Genomic DNA, 23829 nt, shown 5'->3' on the forward strand with positions numbered 1-23829 from the left:
CAAAGCATTGCATCAAAAATTTTAATTAAACGCCCCTGTTAAACAGGGGCAAAAAAATTGGGCCTTAGGCACTGGTGCTGGTGCCACGACACTGCAACTTCTCCCATATACTCTAGTTTTATTGCAGGAATTAGCCCTGCTGCAAAGCATTGCATCAAAAATTGTAATTAAACGCCCCTGTTAAACAGGGGCAGAAAAATTGGGCTGATGGCATCACCCAGAACCAGAAATGTTCTTCCAACATATCAGCGGAGGAGGAAGAGGATAGACAATCAACATAACAGGACAGTCACTCAGCATCAGCATAGGCAGTCTTGAAGGGATGTGATATTTAAAAAAAAAATGATTCGGTTACATCAGCTTCAGGTGCTTGGTAGCTGTGGGTGATCCAAGACTGATTCATCTTGATGAAGGTCAGTCGATCAACTGATTCGGTGGACAGGCGCACCCTGTGATCAGTAATAAAGCCACCAGCAGCACTGAAGGTGCGTTCCGAAAGAACGCTGGATGCAGGACAGGCCAGTAGCTCTGCACTTGCATACTGTGCAAGCTCTGGCCAGTGATCCATCCTCAAGACCCAGTAAGCCAGAGGATTTTCGGTGGGAAAGGTGTCCAAATCTGACCTTGCCCCTAGGTATTCCTGCACCATGTAAATCAGACGCTGGCGATGGTTGCTGGAACCGATCATACCTTGGGGCTGTAGACTAAAAAATTGTCTGAAAGCATCAGTCAGACGGCCACCTTCTCCACCGCTCCTTCTGACCGATGCCTCAGCAACATGTTGTCCAGGACCAGGAGTTTGTAATCTCCCAGTCTCTGGGAACGCGTTGCACAGACCTTTCTGCAAGGCCTCCCGGAGATGTCTCATCCTCTGCTCCCTCTGCGATGGCAAGATAAGGTCGGCAACCTTACCCTTGTACCGTCGATCAAGGAGAGTGGCCAGTCAGTAATGGTCCCTCTCCTTGATCCGAAGAATACGAGGATCCTTCCGCAGGCTTTGCAGGATCAGGGAGGCCATGCAGCGTAGGTTAGCTGAGGCATTCGGTCCGGAGACCTCTGGGTCACTAAGGACAACATGATCCGCAGCTACCTCCTCCCAGCCACGTACAAGTCCACGTGTTTCTTGGGACTGTAAATCATCCCTACAAGACTGCTGCTGCTGCTGAGTGCCAGCCTCCACCTCCATGCTGACACAATCATCCTCCTCCTCCTCTTCCTCCTCCTCATCCTCTTCCTGTGTGATGGGTGGCACAGCAGGAACACTGTCTGGATAAAGGGGGCCTTGAGAGGCAAGGAAGTCCTCCTCTTCCTGCCTCTGTTCTGCCTCAAGTGCCCTGTCCATTATTCCACGCAGCGTATGCTCCAAGAGGTGGACAAGAGGTACAGTGTCACTGATGCATGCACTGTCACTGCTCACCATCCTTGTGGCCTCCTCAAAAGGTGACAGGACAGTGCATGCATCCCTGATCATGCCCCACTGGCGTGGTGAGAAAAAACCGAGCTCCCCTGACCCTGTCCTGGTGCCGTAGTCGCACAGGTACTCATTGATGGCCCTCTGCTGCGTGTGCAGCCGCTGCAGCATGGCCAATGTTGAGTTCCACCTGGTGGGCATGTCACATATAAGGCGGTTCTTGGGCAGGTTCAACTCCTTTTGGAGCTCAGCCAGCCGAGCACAGGCATTAAATGATCAGCGGAAATGCACACAGACTTTCCTGGCCTGCTTCAGGACATCCTGTAAGCCCGGGTACCTGCCCAAGAACCGCTGCACCACTAGGTTAAGGACGTGAGCTACACAGGGCACATGGGTCAGTTGTCCCTGTTGGAGGGCGGAGAGGAGGTTGGTGCCATTGTCGCAAACCACCATTCCTGGCTTAAGCTGGCGTGGCGTCAACCACCTCTCGGCCTGCCCCTGCAGAGCTGATAAAACATCCGCCCCAGTGTGGCTCCTGTCCCCCAAACAAACCAGCGCAAGCACGGCATGGCATCGTTTTGCCTGCGTACTTGCGTAGCCCCTGGAACGCCTATGGAGCACCGCTGGTTCTGAGGACAGAGCACTGGAAGAGGCCATGGAGGAAGAAGAAGAGGAGGGGGTGGAGGAGAGAGGTGTGTCACAACCAATAGTAGCATTTTGGAGGCGTGGTGGCGGAACAACCTCCAACACTACTGCACCTTGTCCTGCATCCTTCCCAGCTGTCAGAAGAGTGACCCAGTGGGCCATGAAAGACAGGTAACGTCCCTGTCCATGCCTGCTGGACCATGAGTCAGTGGTAATATGCACCTTACCACTGACCGCCCTGTCCAGCGAGGCAAGGACATTGCCTTCCACATGCCGGTAGAGAGCCGGAATCGCCTTCCGTGAGAAAAAGTGGCGTTTGGGGACCTGCCACTGAGGAACCGCACATTGTACAAACTCACGGAAGGGGGCCGAGTCTACCAACTGAAAAGGCAGCAGTTGAAGTACTAGCAATTTAGCCAAGCTAGCATTCAACCGCTGGGCATGTTAATGGCTGGGAGTGAACTTCTTTCGCCGGTCCAGCAGCTGAGGCAGGGACATTTGCCTGCTATAATCGGACGTGGGTATACTGCTAGCAGAGTGCCTGGAAGCACTTGGTTGTGACACACCTAATTCTACACCTTCATTCCTCTCAGAGCAGGTTTCAGAGAGGACTGAAGGTCTAGTGGGGTTTGAGATGCCAGCTGATGAGGAGCAAGGAGAGGTCCGCTTTGTTCTTTGGTGTGGGTCTTTGAGGTACGCTTGCCAACGAGCTGCATGGCAGGTCAACATATGTCTGATCAAGCATGTGGTGCCCAAGCGGCTGATGTTTTGGCCACGCGAGATACGCTTGAGACATATGTTGCAAATAGCAGCGGTGCGATCTGATGCACTCGACTCAAAAAAGGCCCACACCAAAGAACTTTTAGAATAACGCGCAGAGGCAGCGCCCTGCACAGGCGGAGCTCTGCGGTGTGATTCAGTCGGTGTGCTGGCCCTAAGCTGGCCCCCGGAGGGCATCCTGCCTCGTTGGACATGTGCCTCCTCCTCCTCCTCCTTCTCCTCCTCCTCTCTCCTACAAGGCACCCACGTGGAGTCAGTGCCCTCATCATCCCCTCCCTCTTCATCGCTGTAGCAAACCTGGCAGTATGCTGCAGCTTGTGGAACATGACTGCCAGATTGCTGTCCTTCTTGAGCATCCCCTCTCTCTGCATTCACGCTACTGCCTTCCTCTAGCTGAGTGTCATCATCAGAGGCTACAAAACACCGGGCATCCTCCTGGAGCATGTACCCAACACTGTGCTCAAAGAGTTCAGGAGACTCCTCAGGAGGACGTGGTGGGTCTAGGGAAGGAGTCACTGATGATGACATTGAGACGAGGGAAGACGATGCGTTGGCAGCTGCTTTGCTAGTACCCTGAGACTGGGTGAGAGAGGATGAGGAGGATGAAGAGGGCTTGGTCATCCACTCTACCAAGTCGTTGGCATGTTGTGGCTCAACATGTCCAGCTGCCGAAAAGAAGGACAAGCGTGTCCCATGGCCACGTGCTAATGACAATGCACCGCGTCCATGACCAGCACTGTTGTCTCTAGGCACAGAGCCTGTGTGCCCTCTTTAATCGGCTCGCGCCTGTCTACCTCTCCTTGCTGGCCTTCCAGACATGGTAATGGCCTGAAGGGAGTTGGGTAAAACAGCAGTTGGGTAGTGTATATTGTGCTGGAGGCACACAACACCCACTAACTCCTGCAGATGCCTTTATTATAGAACACCAGCAATAAAGGGTAGATAAAGGGGTATACTGTACTGGAGGCACACAACACCCACTAAGCCCTGCAGATGGCTCTATTAGAGAACAGCAATAAAGGGTAGATACAGGTGTATATTGTGCTGGAGGCACACAACACCCACTAACTCCTGCAGAGGCCTTTATTATAGAACACCAGAGATAAAGGGGTATACTGTACTGGAGGCACACAACACCTACTAAGCCCTGCAGATGGCTCTATTAGAGAACAGCAATAAAGGGTAGATACAGGTGTATATTGTGCTGGAGGCACACAACACCCACTAACTCCTGCAGATGCCTTTATTATAGAACACCAGAGATAAAGGGGTATACTGTACTGGAGGCACACAACACCCACTAAGCCCTGCAGATGGCTCTATTAGAGAACAGCAATAAAGGGTAGATACAGGTGTATATTCTGCTGGAGGCACACAACACCCACTAACTCCTGCAGATGCCTTTATTATAGAACACCAGCAATAAAGGGTAAATACAGATGTATACTGTGCTGTGCTGGAGGCACACACATCTTCCAATAACTCCTGCAGATGGCAGATGGCTCAAATAGAGAAGAGCTACGTAGGTGGATATAGCGGTGTGTACTGGGTACAGAGCACGCAGACAGCACGCACAAGCTCCTAACACTGACTGCAAGCTCTATTGTAAAAGATAGATATATCGCTAGCTATATAGATGAGGTGAATATAGCGGTGTATACTGCGGTCAGGGCACGCAGACAACAACCACTACAGAAGAGCAAGATCGAAAAATCGGCCGATAACGATCGGTGTATACTGTGTTGAAGGTACACAGAACACCCACTAACTGCTTCAGACGCCAACACACTACACAAGGCCGGCGCGCTGGCGGCCTTATATAGTGTGGGGCGTGTACTACACAGCCTGAGCTATGATTGGCCACAGGCATCCTGCCTGAGGCCAATCATGGCTCTCCTCGCTGCCGACGCTGTGATTGGCCAAGCATGGGGGGTCACAGTGCATGCTTGGCCAATCATGAGCCAGCAATGCACTGCGCCATTGCAGTGCTTTGTGGGCCGTGAGCGCCACACGAATTTGGCGCGAACGGCCCATAATGTTCGGAATTCGCCGAACGGGCTAACAGCCGATGTTCGAGTCGAACGTATGTTCGACTCGAACACGAAGCTCATCCCTATTCTACATGCACAAAACAGAATTGGATACTCACATTTATAGGTAATAACATCAGATAGTGTTGATCCAGGGAATACCCAATTGCCTTTTAGGGGATTAGAAGTATTTTTTTTCTGCTGAAGAAAATTGCACAATGCTTAATAGGGGCTTTATGCCTTCCTCTGGATCAACTGTGGATATAGGATTCTATATATGAAGCCTTTCTGTTTTTTTCTATTTATTTATTCTATTTTTTTTATAAATATATTGGTTGCACTACATTACAGTACTAGTGTCTATTTTTCAACCAGACACACTATGTAGCATAACTATCACATGGAGGCATGAATCCTTGCAAATTAACTTGTTTTAATGTAATATAACCCAAACAGTCCACATGGTTGGTATAGCAGCATAGTTCCAAAGATATGGCAGAACTTGTAAAATTCTTCAGTCCACATTAATGGTATAAAGTCCCATCATAGGGTAAGTAGAAAGTAACTGTTCTCAGGGTGTTAGGTGGGGATTTTGAATTACTGACTCATCAGTTGTTAAGTCTGTTGTGCAAAGATTACTTTTCCCACAATCAGACTGGAGGCTTTGAGTTCTAAGCTGGGTTCCCCAAGGGAAAACACACTCTAACAAGCATCCACATCTTGTTTCAGCCTTGCCTTCTTCAAGACTCTCTCCTTTCTAAAGACCCTCCCTTCCTATAAATGCTATGGGAGAACTAATCCATGCCTGCAGGGCAACCATGCAGATTAAAGGGAACTAACCCCCCTCTACAGTCCATTTTGTGGCTGAACAGCCTGTGACACTTCCAGCTGCTGCAGTGTAAATAATAAGGTCAATGCTGTGATTATATATGCTGGGGTGTAGGCAGTGAAGGTATTGATGTGACTCCGGGGACAGGTGCTGATGTAAAGATCACCAGTAACCATGGCAGCACATAAAGTAACCACTGTGCTGCATTTGTCAAACTTAACCGCCAAATCATTGCTACCCGCCTGTATGTGTGCCACCTAGGTGAGCAGAGCAATGGCTGACTGAGGTTATAAGACTCTACAAAATGACAGTATAAAAATCTGTTATCCCATCTAGGAACAGGTAATCAATAGAATTAGGTAGGAAGCTGCACATTTACAGAGACTGGGTAAATGTTCACAGTGTGTCACCTCTATTGTCTAGGGAAGGGTTAATAGAGGTGCAAGGGACAATTAGAGGCATCTCCCATACTATGTTGTGTGCAAGACAGCAGCTAGATATTTTTATGTAGCATAATGCCCCATATTCAGCTCAATGAAAACCACAACCACTTTTTGCCATGGCGCATTGCATTTTCTTTTTCTTGCGCAAGGAGTCCCATCTTATGCACTTGCACACAAACTCAGTGCATTCAGAAAACATCCTTGTTTAAGAGGGACTTTCTACCAGTTATCCCCTGCCAAAGGAACTAATAGAATTTAATGATGACATAAATGAGTTTAATACTTCATTATCTGAAATAACGCATAATTAAATACTAATCCTTACAATTGTGTATATTGTTATAGTTTTGCTTACCGCCATTCTGGCTTGCCTCTCCCGCTCTTTTTCAGTTCTAAACCGTTGTTGCTCAGCACGTTCAGCCCTGCGATGTTCCTAAGTCAAATAGTTACATAGTTAAGCTAAAAAAAACAAAAAACTGTTCATCAAAAAAATTAGAAACCCTAACACCACAGTTAATCTAGAGCAGGGGTGTCAAACTCAATTTCATTGTGGGCATCAGCATTAGGATTGCCCTCAAAGGGTCGGTTGTATTTGTAAGGCTACATACATTTATCCTGGGCTTTTTTTTCTTAGAATAGGTGCAGGAACTCAACCAGACACCCCTCACCAAACCACATCAAATGGTGGGTGTTGCCATATTGCACTTCTAGTGGGAGGATCTTAAAGGATCTTAAAGGGACAATACAGAGTGCAGAGTTCAGGGGTGCGTTATGTACAGAATGCAGAGTTCAGGGGTGCGCTATGTACAGAGTGCAGAGTTCAGGGGTGCGCTATGTACATAGTGCATAGTTCAGGAGTACTCTATGTACTAATTGCAGGATTCAGGGGTGCGCCATATACAGGGGGCAGAGTTCAGGGGTGCGTTATGTACAGATTGCAGAGTTCAGGGGTGCACTATGTACCAATTGTACAGAGTGGAGGGTTGAGGAGTGAGCTACATACAGACTGCAGGGTTTAGGGGTGTGTTATGCAGAGTGTGAAGGGTTTTGGCTGACAAAAAAAGCCCTGGGTGTGAGGGCCACATGAAATGGCCTGGCGGGCTGGATTCAGCTTGTGGGCCTTGAGTTTGACAGAGTGATCTAAAGGAAGCAAACATAATTATAAAGTGTGGTCAATCCTCTTGGGTGATAGGATAAATCCATGGGTTAGTGCTTATATTTTGTGAATTTAGAAACGTATACTGTTTTTTGGAGGGGGAGCCGTGCAGGCTCACACATGTCAAATTGGGAGTAGCGACTGTGACCATGCAGCCATTGCCTCTCAGTTGACATGAATGGAACAGCCTGCATGGGGATGCATGGAATACCCATGCACCCCATGTGGACAAACACAGTCCTTGCACAGGCATGCACTATATTACGCCTCTGTGAATGACTCCTTAATATGCAGTATGTATTTTCACACCTTACTTCAGTGTAAAAAGTTGTGTAAAAAGTTGTATAAATTACTAGGTGAAAATTTTGACCCCCTTTTATAAAAACAGATAATACATTTGCCTTGTGCCATTTGGTACTAAGCTGGTCAGTAAGAAGTGTCTCTCTAAAATGAGAAACGATGTTCCCCAAGTATTATACTGTATCGATAGTTTATAGAAGCCCCAAATGCTTTGTTTAAGCTTGTAAAGGCACCCACCCAACTACACCACCAATTGAACACAGACCTAAGATTGACCCTGACCCATGAGGACTGGTACGGAATTTGGTCCAACATGGCTAAATGCTCCTTCAAAATACAAGTCTGTAACAGGATAGGTAATTAGCTAAATGAGTAACTGTAACTTTTAGTTCACTAAAGATGTGCACATTTAAGCAATAACGCAAAACAGGATCAGAATGTATACACTGCAGAATAATGCAAAAGAGATTATGAATGCTACACAAAAATGGACTCTTTAAAGCAACGTCTCTGTGGCTCTATCAGGGTAATGTGTGGCTGCATAGAATTGTCTTTATAAGACTGTAGAGAATCAGGGGCCAGATGTGGCCCTGGGCTTGCCTTTATCCAGCCCCGGGCGACCCTACTCCATCCATTGACACTAACGATGGGGCACAATTCCTTCTGCTGACACAGTGGGGCACTATTCCTTCCACTGACACATTCAAAAGGGAATAATTCCTCCCATCGACACCATATACTGATACCAGTCACATGAGAATTTTGGATGGCAGAATTATACAGAGGTGGATCTCCTTGTATCCCTCAAACTCAGATAACACATTTTGCAAGTTTGATGTGATTGCACATCCAAAGATGAGCATTATCTAATTGAAATGTCTGAACTACAATTTACTGATACTGTTTAGAGGTTTTTGGCTGCTTTTTTTGGCTGTTTTTTTGTTTTTGTTTTTTCGCAGCTTCTAAAAGAAATCAAAAGGCAGGAGTAGATTTGGCACTGATAACCCAAGTACTGTGTGTAAAATCCCACACACCAGAAGGTGGTTTGTTGAACAAAAGTTTTGGATTATCACTCCACACTGTGGTGGTGTATGGAGGGTACAGATTATGCTACATAATGCTGTGAGTACTTTAATGAATGTGGTTAGAAGTAGTATTAACTATACATACTATTCTATCTTTTAATCCAATCAATTCTTCCTCCTCCTTTTTGCGCTGCTCAAAATGGACGTCAATCAATGTCTGAAGTTCTAAAAGATCTTTTTCCATGCGTTTCCTATGGATGTCCTGTTGATGAAGAAATATAACATTATCATGTGAAATTCTTCTCCATGCTAACTTTAGGAAAGTTGTAATTATGATTTCCCCTTCTACATGCTGTGAAATTGCATATCTTGATATATGCTAACATTATTGGCCATTAAAAATCTATTTTTTAATATTGCGGAGGTGATATATTTTTGCATTTTACTATGTGCACTCAAAATAAAAAACACAGTTTTGTATAAATAAATAATTGCCACCAAAAATCAGTGACATGACTTATTAATAATTCATGGGGTCCCCTGTGTTGCTGGCTCATTGTTTCCTTGAAATTCTTCTCCATTGACACAACCCCTGCCACCATAATCTTCATAATCTTCCAGTGGAGGGTTAATAGAACTGAAGCAGTGCACTACTACTCGAGAGTGCCTGACAATGCCTGCTCTGATGCCCAGCTCCTCCATTCATAGCAGTCAGTACTACAGCTTCTATAAATGAAACATGATTTATGAATGGAGGAGATGGACCTTGCAATCATCAGCTTGTCCTCCATTCATAAGTCCTGTTGGCCTCACTTAGCAAGGTATGTGGCAATCTGCATAGAGGCAGTTTAAAGGCCTAAATCTTTCTAAAAATTATTTTTTAGATAGCCAATGGCCTGGAACAAATATGCCAGACTGATTTGTATACTTGTTCTAGGTCAGTGAATCAGAAAGTGCAGAAATTGAAGGCAACGCTTTAACATGGCAACCAGGTAACTAATATTTTCAGAAGAAGTTTAGGAATGCTGCACTTTACACGTGATCAGCACTTTCCCACTGCTTTTCTAAGGAGTTTGAATGGCCTTTATTGGGTTTTATTGGACAATGTGCTCACAAAAACAAAACAGAAACCTTTTTCTCACTAGTCAAGAAAATAGTAAACTGTTAAAAGCAGAAATCCATTTTGCTTCTATGGATATTGCACACAATAAAAATTAAAGGCAGTGTAAGCTTTTTAAATATTTATGTGGTTTTAACTAGGTACTGTATTAGTATAGTCATATTCTCTGTGCCAGTTGTTTGCCTTCCCTTGTAATGATGGGTTCATAGTTGTGACTTCCCCTTTGTCCGTATATTCATTCACCTAGCTCAATACAGTTCACTAAAGGGACAAGTAACTTCTTGTTCCAGGTCAGGCAATATCCTATTCATGTCTTGCCATTTCATCTGTGTTGCATCAAAAATGTAGGAGTGCTAATGAGATGAAACAATTCTCTTTTAGCATGGTGATCTCTCTGTGAATGCTCTGCCTTTTTGTTAATTACGAATTACTGCATCTGCACCAGTGCTAGACTGAGAAACCCAGGGATTGTGGGATATATAATTTCTTTACAGGAAGTGTCAGTTCTTAGACTACAGACAGAGGTCATGCACTATCCATGTAGGGTCATGCCAAATGTTTGAACACAAACAGAACATCTGACATCAGAATGTGAATATTTACTTTACTACAAGCTGTGCATACAGAGCAACACATGACACCATGAAACTACATGATCAGAAAATGGAGCTCTGCTAGATCACTTCATGCTGCCTCCTTTTAGGTATAGCTATGTAAAACAATAAAAATAAGTGCCTATACTGTTTAAAATCCAGTAATACACTATGGTTCATTTACTAAAACTAGGGAGTGCAAAATCTGGTACAGCTGTCTAACCAGCTTCTAACTTCAGCTTGTTCAGTTAAGCTTTCACAAAGAAACCTGGAAGCGGATTGGTTTCTCTGCAGAGCTGCACCAGATTTTGAACTCTCCAATTCTAGTAAATAAACCTCAGTGTCTCAACCTGCTCTGCACATGCTCAGTTGCTCTCTATTTTTTGGTACTATCCTTAAAGAGGAAGTAAACCCTGATGAGTTTACTTCCTCTTTCATTCCCTGCAAAGGTAAAGCATAATGGTCTACTATGCATCGCATAGTAATCCATTATGTGTTACTTACCTGACACAGGAGCCAGCAAAGTCACCGCTGTCCCCTGTAGTCCGGTGCATCCATCTTCTCGGTGGGTCTCGCTGCTCCGCCGCTGTCATTCGGCGAAGCCGCGATTACGTCACTCCCGCGCATGCGCATGGGAGCTGCCACGCGCGGCATATCACTCAGTACGCCTGCACACCGCTGTCTTTCGGCAAATATCTCCTAAACCGTGTAGGTTTAGGAGATATTTCTTGGACCTACAGGTAAGCCTTAATCTAGGCTTACCTGTAGGTCAAAGTGTGTTGTAAGTGTTTACAACCACTTTAAAGTGGTTGTATAGTCCTTTTTGGGACTTTTACATACAGGAAAGCCTCGCAATGCGCCGCTGATTGCAGCGGCGCATGTGCACAGGGGATTCTCGGCTGAAAGCCTGGCAGATGCCGGACCCTGCTGGGAAGGAATCTCCCACGCGCTTGCGCGGGAGTGACGATATTGCGGCTCCGACCACTCACAGCGCCGGAGCCGCGATACCCAGCAGAAACGCAGAGGGAACGTGTCAGCTCCCTCAGCGTGGATCGGGACAGATGTCGGGGGCCTCGTTCTAAGGTAAGTATTTCATAATGAGCTAGTATGCCGTGCATACTAGCTCATTATGCCTTTTCCTTTGCAGGCAGGAAAAAACAAACAAACACATCAGCGGGTTTACAACCGCTTTAAGGTTTTCTGCTTGTCAGGATCTCTGGGCTTCAGCAAAATGGCAGCCTCCGGAAAGAAGAATCAGGAACAATGCTGGAGGCAATTGTGTGTATACACTCATTTTGGTAGCATAATAATTAATGTGGGATGTATGTTACTTGCTAAAGAACATTATTTTTTAATAAGTTGTTATGGGTAAAGTTCCACTTTAAGTAATGGGACACATGGGTTAAAATCCCCAAATTCAGATTATTTAAAAACTTGTACTTGGCTGTTTTATAAAGAAAAATGATAATTACACTGAGAAAGATAAGTAGGTAGCCTTTTATTTACAGGTATGTAAATTAGTGCTTGCCTTAGAACATTTTCCCATGTCACAGGGTCTCCTTGAATCAAAAAAATGAAAGCCTTCATAAAGGATTACTTACATCAAAGTCAACTCGTTCTCCCTCTGGGATTTTTGGGGGGGCAAGCTGTGGCATCATTGGCCTGCTGTTTAAAATAAACAATAATTGTATAATGGGAAATCATTTTAATTTACAATGTTTAGGTTCTTAAAGTGAATTTTCATTTGATTTGTTAGAAATGCAGAAGGAAATGTGTTTTTAAAGGAAATCAGTCCATTCACACAGGGGCAATATGACTTCGAGGGAGACTTTGGGAGGCAACTTGGACATGACTTGAGTATGAATGACAGCACGACTTGAGGCAACTTACAAGGCAACTTGAAGTTGCTTCCAGGACAGGGGACTTTACCAGTGGTCAATCACATAATAATCAGCTCTGTGGGAGGGAGGGGTTTGCCTAGAAAACTATTTTTACTTCCTGGAAAGTTGCTTCAGTTAAGACAGGGGATCCGACTTGGAGGCAACTTCCATTGAAATCAATGGGTACAAGTTGCCTAGAAGTCGGATTGAAGTAGTACAGGAACCTTTTCTGAAGTCGGAGCGACTTCAGTAGTGTGCATTAAGATGGCTCTCATTCACTTACATTGATTTGATGATGTTACGTGACTTGAGGCAACTTGGGACGACTTCAAGTCGGATCCAAAGTTGCTCCTGTGTGAATGGACTCTTAGTAAGAAGGATATGCCTAAAAATGGTGTACACAGAATCTGGTGCAGCTGTGCATAGTAACCAATCAGTTTCTAACTTTATCTTGTTCAAATAAGCTTGGATAATAAAACCTGGAAGCTGATTGGTTACTATGCACAGCTACACCAGATTCTGTGTGCACCAGTTTTAGCAAATCCCACCGTGACTCATTTAGATACTGAGGCCTGATTTTCCAGTTCAGAGGCCAGTAAGGGGGCTCTCATTGGACAGGAGGATGGCAGTTGCTGGGGGCCCAGCTGTATAGGAAGGAAAATTCAGGTCCCAGAAACAATATAAAACTAAAGAGCAAAACACAAACACAAAAGTGATGTTTCTTGCTTATGATGATTTCTGCAATTGTTTTGGTGTATTTGCTGTTAGACAGGGATTTTACTTTTAAAATGGTTCCCTTCAAAAATGGTTTCTAGTCATCTACGTCATAACTGTACTTTGTATAATTTTATTTAATATCCCGAACAGACCACTGGCAACTTCTCTACAGGAGACTTTTTGTCTTGCTGCTTCAATGTCACGCCATATTCTGAATACCACTTGCTAATATGCCAACCCTTTATCAGTCTGACACCTGGCAGAGCTTTTGACCTTATGTCTGCTTCTTCTCACTCACTGTTCTATATATTCCTCACTATCACTTTGGAAGGGTGCCATTTTTAACCACTTCAGCCTTGGAAGGATTTATGCCCATTCATGACCAGGCCACTGTTTGCGATACGGCACTGCTTTACTTTAACTGACAATTGCATGGTCATGCGACATTGTATCCAAACAAAATTGATGTCCTTTTTTTCTCACAAATAGAGCTTTATTTTGCTTGTATTTGATGACCTTTGCGTTTTTTTTTTTTACTTTCTGCTATAACACATATCTAATAAAAATATGTAGAAATATGTAAAAAATCGAATTTCTTCATAAATTTAGACCAATTCGTATACTGATACATATTTTTGGTAAAAAAAATCCCAATAATTGCATATTGATTGGTTTGCGCAAAAATTATCATGTCTACAAACTAGTAATAGTGGTGATCAGCGATTTTTAGCGGGACTGCAACATTGTGACAGACAAATTGGACACTAAGTGACACTTTTTGGGGACTAGCGACACCAATACAATGATCATTCATAAAAAAATGCACTGGCACTATATAAATGGCACTGGCAGGGAATGGGTTAACATCAGGGGCAATCAAAGGGTTATATGTGTTGTGTGTGCTTTCTAACTGTGTGGGGGATATTCACACTAGACAAAGAGAGAGATCGTGTTCCTGATTAGTAGGAAATACAGATCTCTTCCTCTGTGACAAAATGATGGTCTGCCTTGATTACAAGTCCGCCGTTCTGTCATTCTCCCAAACGATCGCGGGTGACTGGATGCACTGATTGGCTTCTGCTGTATCCAATCACAGCTGGAGCGGGTTGCCGGCGGCTCGCGCCCCAGACCAGGAAGTGCGAACAACGTACAGGTACGTTGTTTCGCGCAGCCGAGCCCCCTTGCTGCAATATATGTGTGGTGGATGGTCCGGAAGTAGTTAAAGTGTAATTAAAGGAACTTTTACCTGGAGCCTATCCATGGCAGCATACGTATGATAGTAGCCCCTTCTACTTCTGCCCACAGGACCACTGCATAGCTATAAAAAGTTAACACCCACACAACAGCCCATTCCTTTTTTGTCCTCAATGAACTCACAGCCAGTGTGAAGAGAAGAAACACTTACCTGCCACCTTTGGTGGTTTTCCGCTCAGGTTCGGCCTCTTCTGTAAGCGCAGTCCCTGACCTTGGGATGCTAAATGCTCTGATAAGGCAAGGAGCCCCTTCTGTGGATATTTTGGGTGAAAAATTGGGTGCTAACTAGCCCCAAAAATAGCATTGCAGCCAGAACTTTGTTCCTCAGAAGAGCTGTCCTTGTCTGGAGCCTGCCTCCCAGAACAGAGTGGATCCATTGAACTGTGACACCGCATTTTCAAGATAAGTATGTTTTCTAATTTTTTGGAATTTATCTGTGAATGGCCTCATAAGTTGTGTTTTACATCTCCTCTCGGATGGGCTGCAGCTGCAACGTGTTCCAGTATGCAATCTAGTGGCAATTGTGGAAGAGAAAGATAAGTGTCTACATTCAAGAGAATAATGTATTATGCTGAAAAAGTAAAGTGGATAGAGCTCACATGGGGACCATCTTTGGTTTGGGCAAAAACTGCCCCAGTAACCATCTTGGAGCAGGACAAGACTACCTGGAAACCATCTTGGAAGTGGGCAAGGTGAGAAGTTTTCCAGAAGTAGGAGACAGGCAAAAGAGTTGAGGAACATGGGGTTAAAGATCCAACAGCTTACAGATAGGGCATTTGCACGCTTGGACTGCATGCCAGCACACTCATAGCCAAAAACCCTGCATCAAGGGCTATTTCCTACTACCTAGTGAATAGATATGTCTTACTCGTGTCTCAGGGTGACAATATTATTTTACCTGACTAAATGTCAGTGTTCTAGCTGCATAGGCTCACTGCATAACAAAGATCCACATGGTTCCTATAGGTAAAGGTCATCAGACCAGGTATTTGCTACTAAAAGAGTGCATTCAGGTGCTAACTGACCTCTCCCTTGGCTAAGGAACCCAGCCTGTCCCACTGACAGGATAATTTTGTGAGAGGAGCACCAGAAATCCAGTCCAAGGTAGAGAAAATTCTCTTCTATACTGCAAATGCCAGCACTATGGCCTAAAGTGTGTGTCAGGACCAGTGTTGGTCATCTTACTTTAAAAAAGTAATTAGTTAAGTTACAAATTACTTCTCCCAAAAAGTAATTGCGTTAGTAACTCGGTTACTACATTGGAAAAGTAATTAGTTACTCAGCAAAGTAACTGTGACAGGGGTGGCAGCGGTTGTACTTGAGGGGGTGGCAGCGGTGGTACTTGAGGGGTGGCAGTGGTGGTGGTGTACAGTACTTGGGGGTGGCAGCGGTGGTACTTGGGGGGGTGTAGCAGGAAGCGGTGGTACTTGGGGGGGGGTGGCAGCAGTGGTCCTCGCCAACCACCACCTCTGCCTCTTACTGATCCCATCCCCCACCACCACTGATCTCATCCCTACCGTAACCCCCACATCACCTCTGTTGTAGAAGTAATGGGGGGTGGGTAGGGATGGGATCAGTAAGAAGCAGAGGTGGTGGAGGACTTGGGATGGATCAATTGCACTGCAATTCCAATCGTCAGACAGTCACTTACTTGAATGCCTCCAGGGATGCCTTTCCTCATGGGGAGAGAGACCCTCCCCTTCACTCGATTGGTGTCAGCTGGTCAGCTGACTTCATTTTCAGTGTCCGCCCCACCTCCCTACATTCTCTCTCTCTTGATAGGCAGGCGGGATGGGGCGGTCCAGACAGTCTCTCTGAGTCTCAGCCTCTTCGCAGCTCAGCGGGTGAAAGCCACCCTCCCCGCAGCGGAACGAACGGCCAGGCAGCGCGGCCACGGTAGGCCTCCCGAGCGGTAGATGTAACTGAGGTAACGCTGCCCAAGTAATGAGAACTGAGTTACCATGAGGGGAAGAGTAATCAGTTAGATTACTCGTTACCCTCTAAAGTAACTGCGTTAAGTAACTCAGTTTATTTTAACTGAGTTACTTACATCACTGGTCAGGACTGCCTTAAAAAGGCAGACAGAAGCTCTCCGGCCCATTATGTGTAGCTGCAAAGAATTGCTGTGAATCCTGGGTAAAGCTGCATTTACAGAGTAAATAATGTGTCAAGCTTGCTTTAAAGAGGATGACAGAAGCTCTTCCATCCCACTATTCATAGCCACAAAGGATTGCTGTGAGCTTGGATGAAGTTGCCTTTACAAGATAGCGTGTCAAGATTGCCTTAAAGGGGTAGACAGAAGCTCTCATGCCCACTGATCATAGCTGCAAAGGATATCTGTAGGCCTGGGCGAAGTTACCATATCCACTGCATTCCAATACTATTGCTACCAACTGCATAAAGCCTCCCTCAGCAGAGAGCAGGCCAACTGCTGGCAAGGAAGAACAGAGAGGATAAGCTAGTACTTTATGTTCAGCCTAAGGCTTTGCCTCTGTTGCCCATTTTCTTTAAGGTAGGAAAGTTTACCATGAGTGGAGAAGAACCAGAGGGACAAGGTAAGAAACCAGAGCAGGCACAAGGTAAGAAACCAGACCAGGCTCAAGAAACTTGCTAAAGCATTTCCACTGTCGGAAGAAGTAGCCTGCATGGCCTTCCAGGGACAAATTTTCTTTGAGGCAGTCCAGGTCAACAGCATTAGAGATGTGGCTGAAGTTGAAATCTTGTCATTACTAGCGGAAAAAAGGCTAGAGTACAGATTGCAAGGTCTTTTTCTCCTTCTAATTGGTAATGAGCATCTTTTCTCCACTTGTGGTCTCTGCATATCCTCTGAAGGTTTTCAGGGTCAAGGTGTTTCTGCCCCAATTGTGGTGGCAAGCAGTTTAATATCCAAAAGTCCATGGTGGCAATATCTTGTATGTATCTTAAAGATGGTGCTGCATTGAGGAAGTCCCGCCCATAGGGACAATACGCGTGCGGACTGGAAGGCTCTGGCATCATTACAGCCACCTTTCAGACTTTTACTATGAGACGCTGTATTGTGTTACAAGCTTCAGTTGCTAGCACTGGGGATTCAGTGATTTATTTGAAAGTAACATTTTATTTGAGTAAACATTTTTTTAAGTACAAGCAGAGAGCACTATGTATGCCCTATTGATTTTGCATGAACAACAATGATATCTGCTACATACGTGAGGGCGTTGTTGTTGCCATATATCTGAGGCTGGATTACGATGGTTGGAATATCTTAGAGACAGGATCTCATCCTCTAACTGCCCCTGTAGGGAATGCTTGCATGACCTTTCTGTTAATTTAGAGGTTCAGTAAGGTGAGTGGCCTGTACTAATGGTGGTGAAAGCACAGATAAGGATGCACATTAACTATGGTTATATTCGAGCACCCTGACCACTACTGAGGACTTTTATCTTGCTTGTTGGTGCCTCTCTCTACGTTCACTTGGTGTTTAAGCTATATTTACTGGGACTGTCCATATATCACAGAACTGTCAGATATTATCTATATGAGTTTTTTAGAATTATTGTTTTTTTTTTTTTTAGCGCTGCACTATTTTTTATTCTATGTCTGTTCAAGGAGTGCAGTATATTGACCTTGAGTGTTCAGCTGCGTATGATAGGGGAAATTGATTTGTATTTGCACTGACTGAACTCACTTGCTTAGTTTTACCTTAAAGCTTTAGGCTCCATTTCCACTGGTGCGACTTGTCTTGCCACTTTGGACACATAAAGTCGCATGACAAGTCACAGCCCATTGATTTCAATGGCCCCCTTTCCAGTTTATGTGATTTAGGGTTGCAGCGACTTTGAAAAGTTTCCTGCGCTACTTTGATGCAACTTTAATCCAGAGACTGTAAAGTTGGATCAGAGTTGCACTCGGGGTCGCAATAGTGGAAAAGTTGCCTTGGCTGGGTTCAGATGCAAGTTTTCCATCAAAAAATACATACATTGCATTGCCTCCCTTTGCCTTTTCTGGCTTGGCAGGCATCAAAGATAATAAATGTTCCCATCCTTTAAGTAATTTTTGTGCTTTGCTTTTGGACCTATGCACTGCCATTCTGGGATCCTGCTCCTTGTCTATTGGTTAGCACCTCATGTATTAGGATGCTGGACCTAGTACAAGCCTCGGTGGCTTCTTGAAATAGTTTCACAGAGAGATCCTTAGATGGAGAATTATTGGTACAAGTTCTATCAAGCAACCTGACATGGTCCTCCAGATATTCCAGTAATTTGGATAGGTTCGGAGATCGTCACTGGAACTGACTCACCTTGGGAATGTCTGGATGGCCCTACTCACAGCTCAGGACAGAGTGTTTTTTCTCATTGATAACTTTACACACGCTAGTCTTAGATTCAAACTGTCTGTACCAGGAGCGATCTGAATCCCTACTTTTGTGGGAGAAGCCTAGAACTGAGGGTATCCTCATGGGTGGTAATTCCTTTGGCCTGGTTTCACCCCAGGTTTTTACAGGCCTCTGTTTTTCAAAGGACAATTTGAGTCAGTGGTCAGGTGATTTCCCTATTGCTGAGACTCAGGGGTCTGGCTCTAGATCAAGCACATCTTCTCTTCATGTTTTAAGGAATCACAATGGAAAGACACCTCAGACAGTGGACCATTCTGGGGGAGAGACCTAGACATCCTTGATATCAAGGGGGTTGGTTGTCTTTGGCGTCTTGTTTTCTAAGGTAACATCCAGAAGTTCTGGGCTGTTTTATATAATCTGGATCCATGCAGACAATGCCATAAAGGTGGCATACCATTTTCAGGTGGATTCAGAGTTTTGCAGTAGCAAAAGGCTAGATTGGTATCCTTGGCAAAAAGTCAGGCTCCAGCCTTATCAGGCAGACTGCATCTGATGGCAGTGTCTAAACTTATGAGATTGATTTCTACCCCTGGAGTTATTCCTGGTAGAGGACCAGGTAGGCAACTTCAGAGGTTGACTATGGGACCCCTGAGGTAAAACTAGAGGCTAGTGAGTTTTGGCTTAGGTGCAGTGGTCCTCTGGTAGGATGCTCCTGTGATTTTCAGTACTTCCTTATCTTGTTTGTCTCGCATGTATGGAATGGAAAATGTTACGGCTGATTGAGGCAGATGTGGTACTCCAACCTAAAAGGGGTGCTGGACAGTTGCTCTGAGGATTCTACTGTATCAGGATCATCTGTTCCCAAGGAATGTGTTTTGCCATCCAGCTTCAAACTGCTTTTGACAGCTTGATAATTGAAGCTGAAATTCCAAGACCGGGCATCATAGAGACTAGGAATCCCTTGATGCTAAGCAAGGAGGTCTACTACTACTTCATGTTAAATCTATTGCTAGACATGTGGCGATTGATTATGTTGGTGTAAGCCTCAGGACTTTCTCCCAAAAAGTTTATTTGCTGGACAAGTCCTCTCCTGCAGCTGGGCCTAGGTTAGATTTGGCTCTTAATATTGCTGCCTATGTGACTTTGTGGGATCTTAAGTAGTTTACTCATAGCCTTCTCTTGAGGAGGTGACTGTTTGAGGCTGGTGTCTGGCATGGAACCTTTCACAGGTTTAACATAAGACAAGGTTATTAGAAACCAGTTCTCCATTTTGCTATGGTTAGTTTCTATTGGTCTCCTCAAACAGAACATCCTTATTCAGTTCCTTGATCTGTGTCCAGTTCACGCAAAGGAAGTTTCCATTGCTTAGTTGGATGTGGTCAGGATGGAAAGTTTTATCTTTCAGCCTTCACTTTCCTTTTTTGTATTTCAAGATGGATCCTGTACTGATGCTTTGATTTCTAGCTCCGTCATGTCAAGTCGACTCAGCAGACCATCAACCAACTCCATGGTCTAGGATTCAGGTTTCATCCTGTACTGACAAGATGCACTCCTATCTAGCTTTTGGCTACAGACTAAAGTTTAACAGATTGGCAAGGCTGCTACCTAGGCTTCTATTCTCCCTTTCCCTGTGTTCTACCTCTACCAGGGGCTTGGGGCGATTGTGGCCAGATAAACGCACTTGTTGCAGGAGCATTTGGGTGATGTCTGTTGTACTATTTCTGTCTGCGCTGTAATTTTTGGGGCAGGCTTTGGGAGGTGCACTCGGGGGATTGTCCTGGGGATTTGAATGTTGGTGCAGATGGGAAGGGTATCGCAGATGGTGCTCAATTTGTTTTATACCAGGTAGACCTTCACCTTTATCTGAAGCCAGCTTCTCATATAAGAATCATTGGGGAAGCTCTTTGAGCTGCCGGAAGTTCACAGCCTTGCTGTTGTCATGGCATCAAGAGTCTGTGGGAATTTGCTTGTCTATCCCATAGTGAAATGTCAGCTAACATGGTAGGCAGGGGACCCAATCCAGTTCTCTTATGGCGCATTCTTTCAGCACTACTGATGGGCTAAATAGTCCTCACTACACCTGTTTTTGGCAGACAGCCAGTAGCTTACTCACTTTCTTATGATATAATTTGCTGAAGTCCCCCCCCCGATTAGCTGGTTATTGATCTATCAGACGTATGCTGCCATGGAGGCACCATGAAAACAGAAAATTGTATCCTACTTACTGTAATTTTCTTTTCCTGGTTCCTATCCATGGCAGCATAGCGAACCCACCCAGTTTGTTCCTAGCGATATACAAGGACTGGGCTGTTGTGTGGGTGTTACCTTTTATAGCTATGCACTGGTCCTGTGGGCGGAAGTAGGCGGGGCTACTATCATACGTGTGCGGCTACGGATAGGCACCAAGAAAAGAAAATTACAGTAAGTAGGATACAATTTTCTGTTTTAAAAAAAAAAATTGGTCAAAGTAAGACCTCCCTTAGTTTTTGTTTTTCTTGCCCTCTGTATTGTTGAGGTTTTCCTTTCACCAGAACAAGTGTCTCTATTGGAAGATTTCCCCTTTATTAGTATTCTGATGTCAACCTAAATTTGAGATTTTCTTTTTCTTAAAATAATAACGGTGCGTCAGACAAAACACAGAGAGTGAATCTCCCTAATGGGAACACAGACAGCAATAAATCTAATCCCTCTCCACTCCAAAATAAAAAATAAGCCTTCATTTACACTTTAATTTCAGCAGCCAGTTGTGCCACTTAGACGGGGGTTGTCCTTTTTCTTTTTTCTTTTTTTTTCTTTACAGAAAATACTCCAATTTATGGGATTTTTACATGGCAACCAATATAACCAGAAACATATTATATAAAAAAATATACATTTTAAATAATAAATAAATAAACTTCCATGGGGCTTGTAACATTCCATAAAAACATCAATGACAGTGTTTAACCAGATGTTTTTATAGGATGTTATGAGCCTCATGGAGGTTTATTTTAAACTGTGAACAATAACATTTTTATATATAGTTTTTTAAATATGTTTCTTGTTATATTGGTTGCCAACTGGCATCTCTGATCAAACACTGATTGAATTACCATTTTGATCATCCTGATATTTTTTTTTTACAGTGCTTCTCTAAATACTAAAATGCTGGCCATTGTGATAGGCCCATCCCTTTTAATATTTTACTTTTACATATTACATTTGTTATAAAAAAAAAGGATGTTTTAAAACAGTAATGGCTGAAGTGTTAATATGACTTTTACGATTTAACAGGACACAATGTACTGTGAGAGATGTACCTGTCACTTTAACATATTGACAAAATCAAATATTCTTACCTTGGCCTAGGGCGCTCCTCCTCTGTTTGAGAAAGAAAGAGAGATACATTTATTTCAGGATTGAATGCATGATATGTGACATTATTGTAGTATGCAAAACAAATACTTATTTTTATTACAGGTATTTATATAGTGCCAACCATTTACACAGCACTTTATTTACTGTATGTTCACATTAGTTCCTGCCCTCAAGGAGCTTACAATTTAGGGTCCCTATGTCACTTCAACATCATATATGCACACAAATGCTAGGGGGTCAATTTAGACAGGAGCCAATGAACCAACCAGCAATCTGTAGAGTGTGGGAGGAAACCCATAGAAGCACAGGGGGGGACATGGAAACGTCACGTAGGTAGTGTCCTGAGTGGGTTACCAACCCAGGACTCCAGTGCTTCAAGGCAGTGTTAACAACTAAGGGCTTTTTCACACGTGTTGAAAATAAGTGGTTGGGTCGTGTTTTTAATGCGTCCCGAGCGACTATCAATGCCACACAGAATTGTTACAATAGGGAGCGGATGGAGGTGTTCACACTGTAGTGTTAGCGTTTACATTGATTTGAGGATAAAACAAGGCTGCCCATAGAGTTTGGCAGGCGGTGATGCTTTGCAACTGCATCTTAAACACTCCGTATAAAGTGGATATAGAGAAAATGGACTTTAATGGCACGACACTACTCAAACAATAGGTAAAGTGGAGTTCTACACAAAAATTGAACTTCTGCTTTTCGCAAACCCTCCCCCTTCCGGTGTCACATTTGGCACCTTTCAGGGGGGAGGGGGAGCAGATACCTGTCTAATACAGGTATCTTGTTCCCACTTCCATGCATAGATACCCACGCCACCCTTGGGTATCTACACCACTTCCCGCTCCCCATGGGTCCCAGGAGACAGCAGGGACCAGTGATAATGAGCAGCGCGACCTGCACATGCGTAATAGGGAACCAGGAAGTGAAGCCGCAAGGCTTCACTTCCAGATTCCCTTACCGAAGATGGAGGCAGCAGCACCTGAGAGCCGAGGGACAGATCGGCTTCTAGGTGCCGACATCGTGGGCGCCCTGGATAGGTAAGTGTCCATATTTTATGCAAATACTGCAACTGCTGACTTAAAAAAAAAAAAGATGGAACTCCGCTTTAAAATACAAAATGTTTTATTTAGTAGGCAAAACATGATTAAAAATTATAAATTGGTTTCAACAATATTTTTTTCAACATACATAAATTTGTAACTGGTGACCACCATCAACACTCATCACTAAAATAGACCTACTAAGGTAGTTCACAACAACAGAGGTCATAGGAATTTTATCCTCAATTTCCTAATACCCAAGGGTGACCGCTCGACATGTTTCGCGACAACCACACTTCTTCAGAAGCTTAAGTGTTAAAAATATTTTTTTCTAGACAAAATTAAAATAGTACAATGACTATCACATAACATACTAAAAAAGTTTTGTACATAGTTTCCAATGGAAAGGGCTATACTCACACTATAATATACAGTGGAGGAGGGGCAGCCAGGCGGAAAGAACACCTCAGTTACCAATGGTGGATGAGGGAATTGAGGTATTCTTTCCGCCTGACTGCCCCCTCTCCACCTGCGCTTTTCATTGGTCACTGTGTACAACACTTTGTTAATATGTTGTTATGTGATATTCGTTGTACTGTTCTCATTTTGTCCAAAAAAAATATTTTTAACCCTTAAAGCGGAAGTAAATCCATCCATAAAACAGTTACATTTCTGGCACGTGCCAGAAATGTAACACTCCCATCGGTTGTACTCTCAACCAAACTGTCAAACTATCCAATGGCTGGTGTCATAACTGATCACATGTGCAGCATCATGGCAGTTGTAAATTAAACAGAGGCAAAGGTGGCTGCTTCCTTGGCTGAAACCCATAGGGGGGTTTACTTACACTTTAATCTCCTGAAGAAGTGCGGTTGCCGCAAAACATGTAGAGCGGGACCATCAACTGGACATCATTACCCCACACAGC

General features: G+C 44.3%; 1 protein-coding gene across 8 annotated transcripts in view; it reads right to left on the reverse strand.

Moving 5' to 3' along the window:
* TNNT1 (troponin T1, slow skeletal type) overlaps positions 1–23829 on the reverse strand; it is a 121896-nt gene that overhangs the window by 32209 nt on the left and 65858 nt on the right. For 4 of the 8 annotated variants that reach the window (XM_077457533.1, XM_077457530.1, XM_077457535.1 and 1 more), the window contains 4 exons: positions 21837–21858; positions 11934–11994; positions 8765–8881; positions 6494–6571 (listed from right to left, as the gene is read on the reverse strand). In XM_077457533.1, the coding sequence (XP_077313659.1) occupies positions 6494–6571; positions 8765–8881; positions 11934–11994; positions 21837–21858 (278 nt within the window). Of the gene's footprint in view, positions 1–6493; positions 6572–8764; positions 8882–11933; positions 11998–21836; positions 21859–23829 lie in introns of all 8 variants that reach the window. The other 4 variants (XM_077457529.1, XM_077457534.1, XM_077457531.1 and 1 more) reach the window with 1 other exon arrangement.

Source organism: Lithobates pipiens, unplaced genomic scaffold, assembly GCF_037356315.1.
Source record: "Lithobates pipiens isolate NorthernLeopardFrog02 unplaced genomic scaffold, aLitPip1_a1.2 Scaffold_27, whole genome shotgun sequence".
Classification (NCBI taxonomy): Eukaryota; Metazoa; Chordata; class Amphibia; order Anura; family Ranidae; genus Lithobates; species Lithobates pipiens.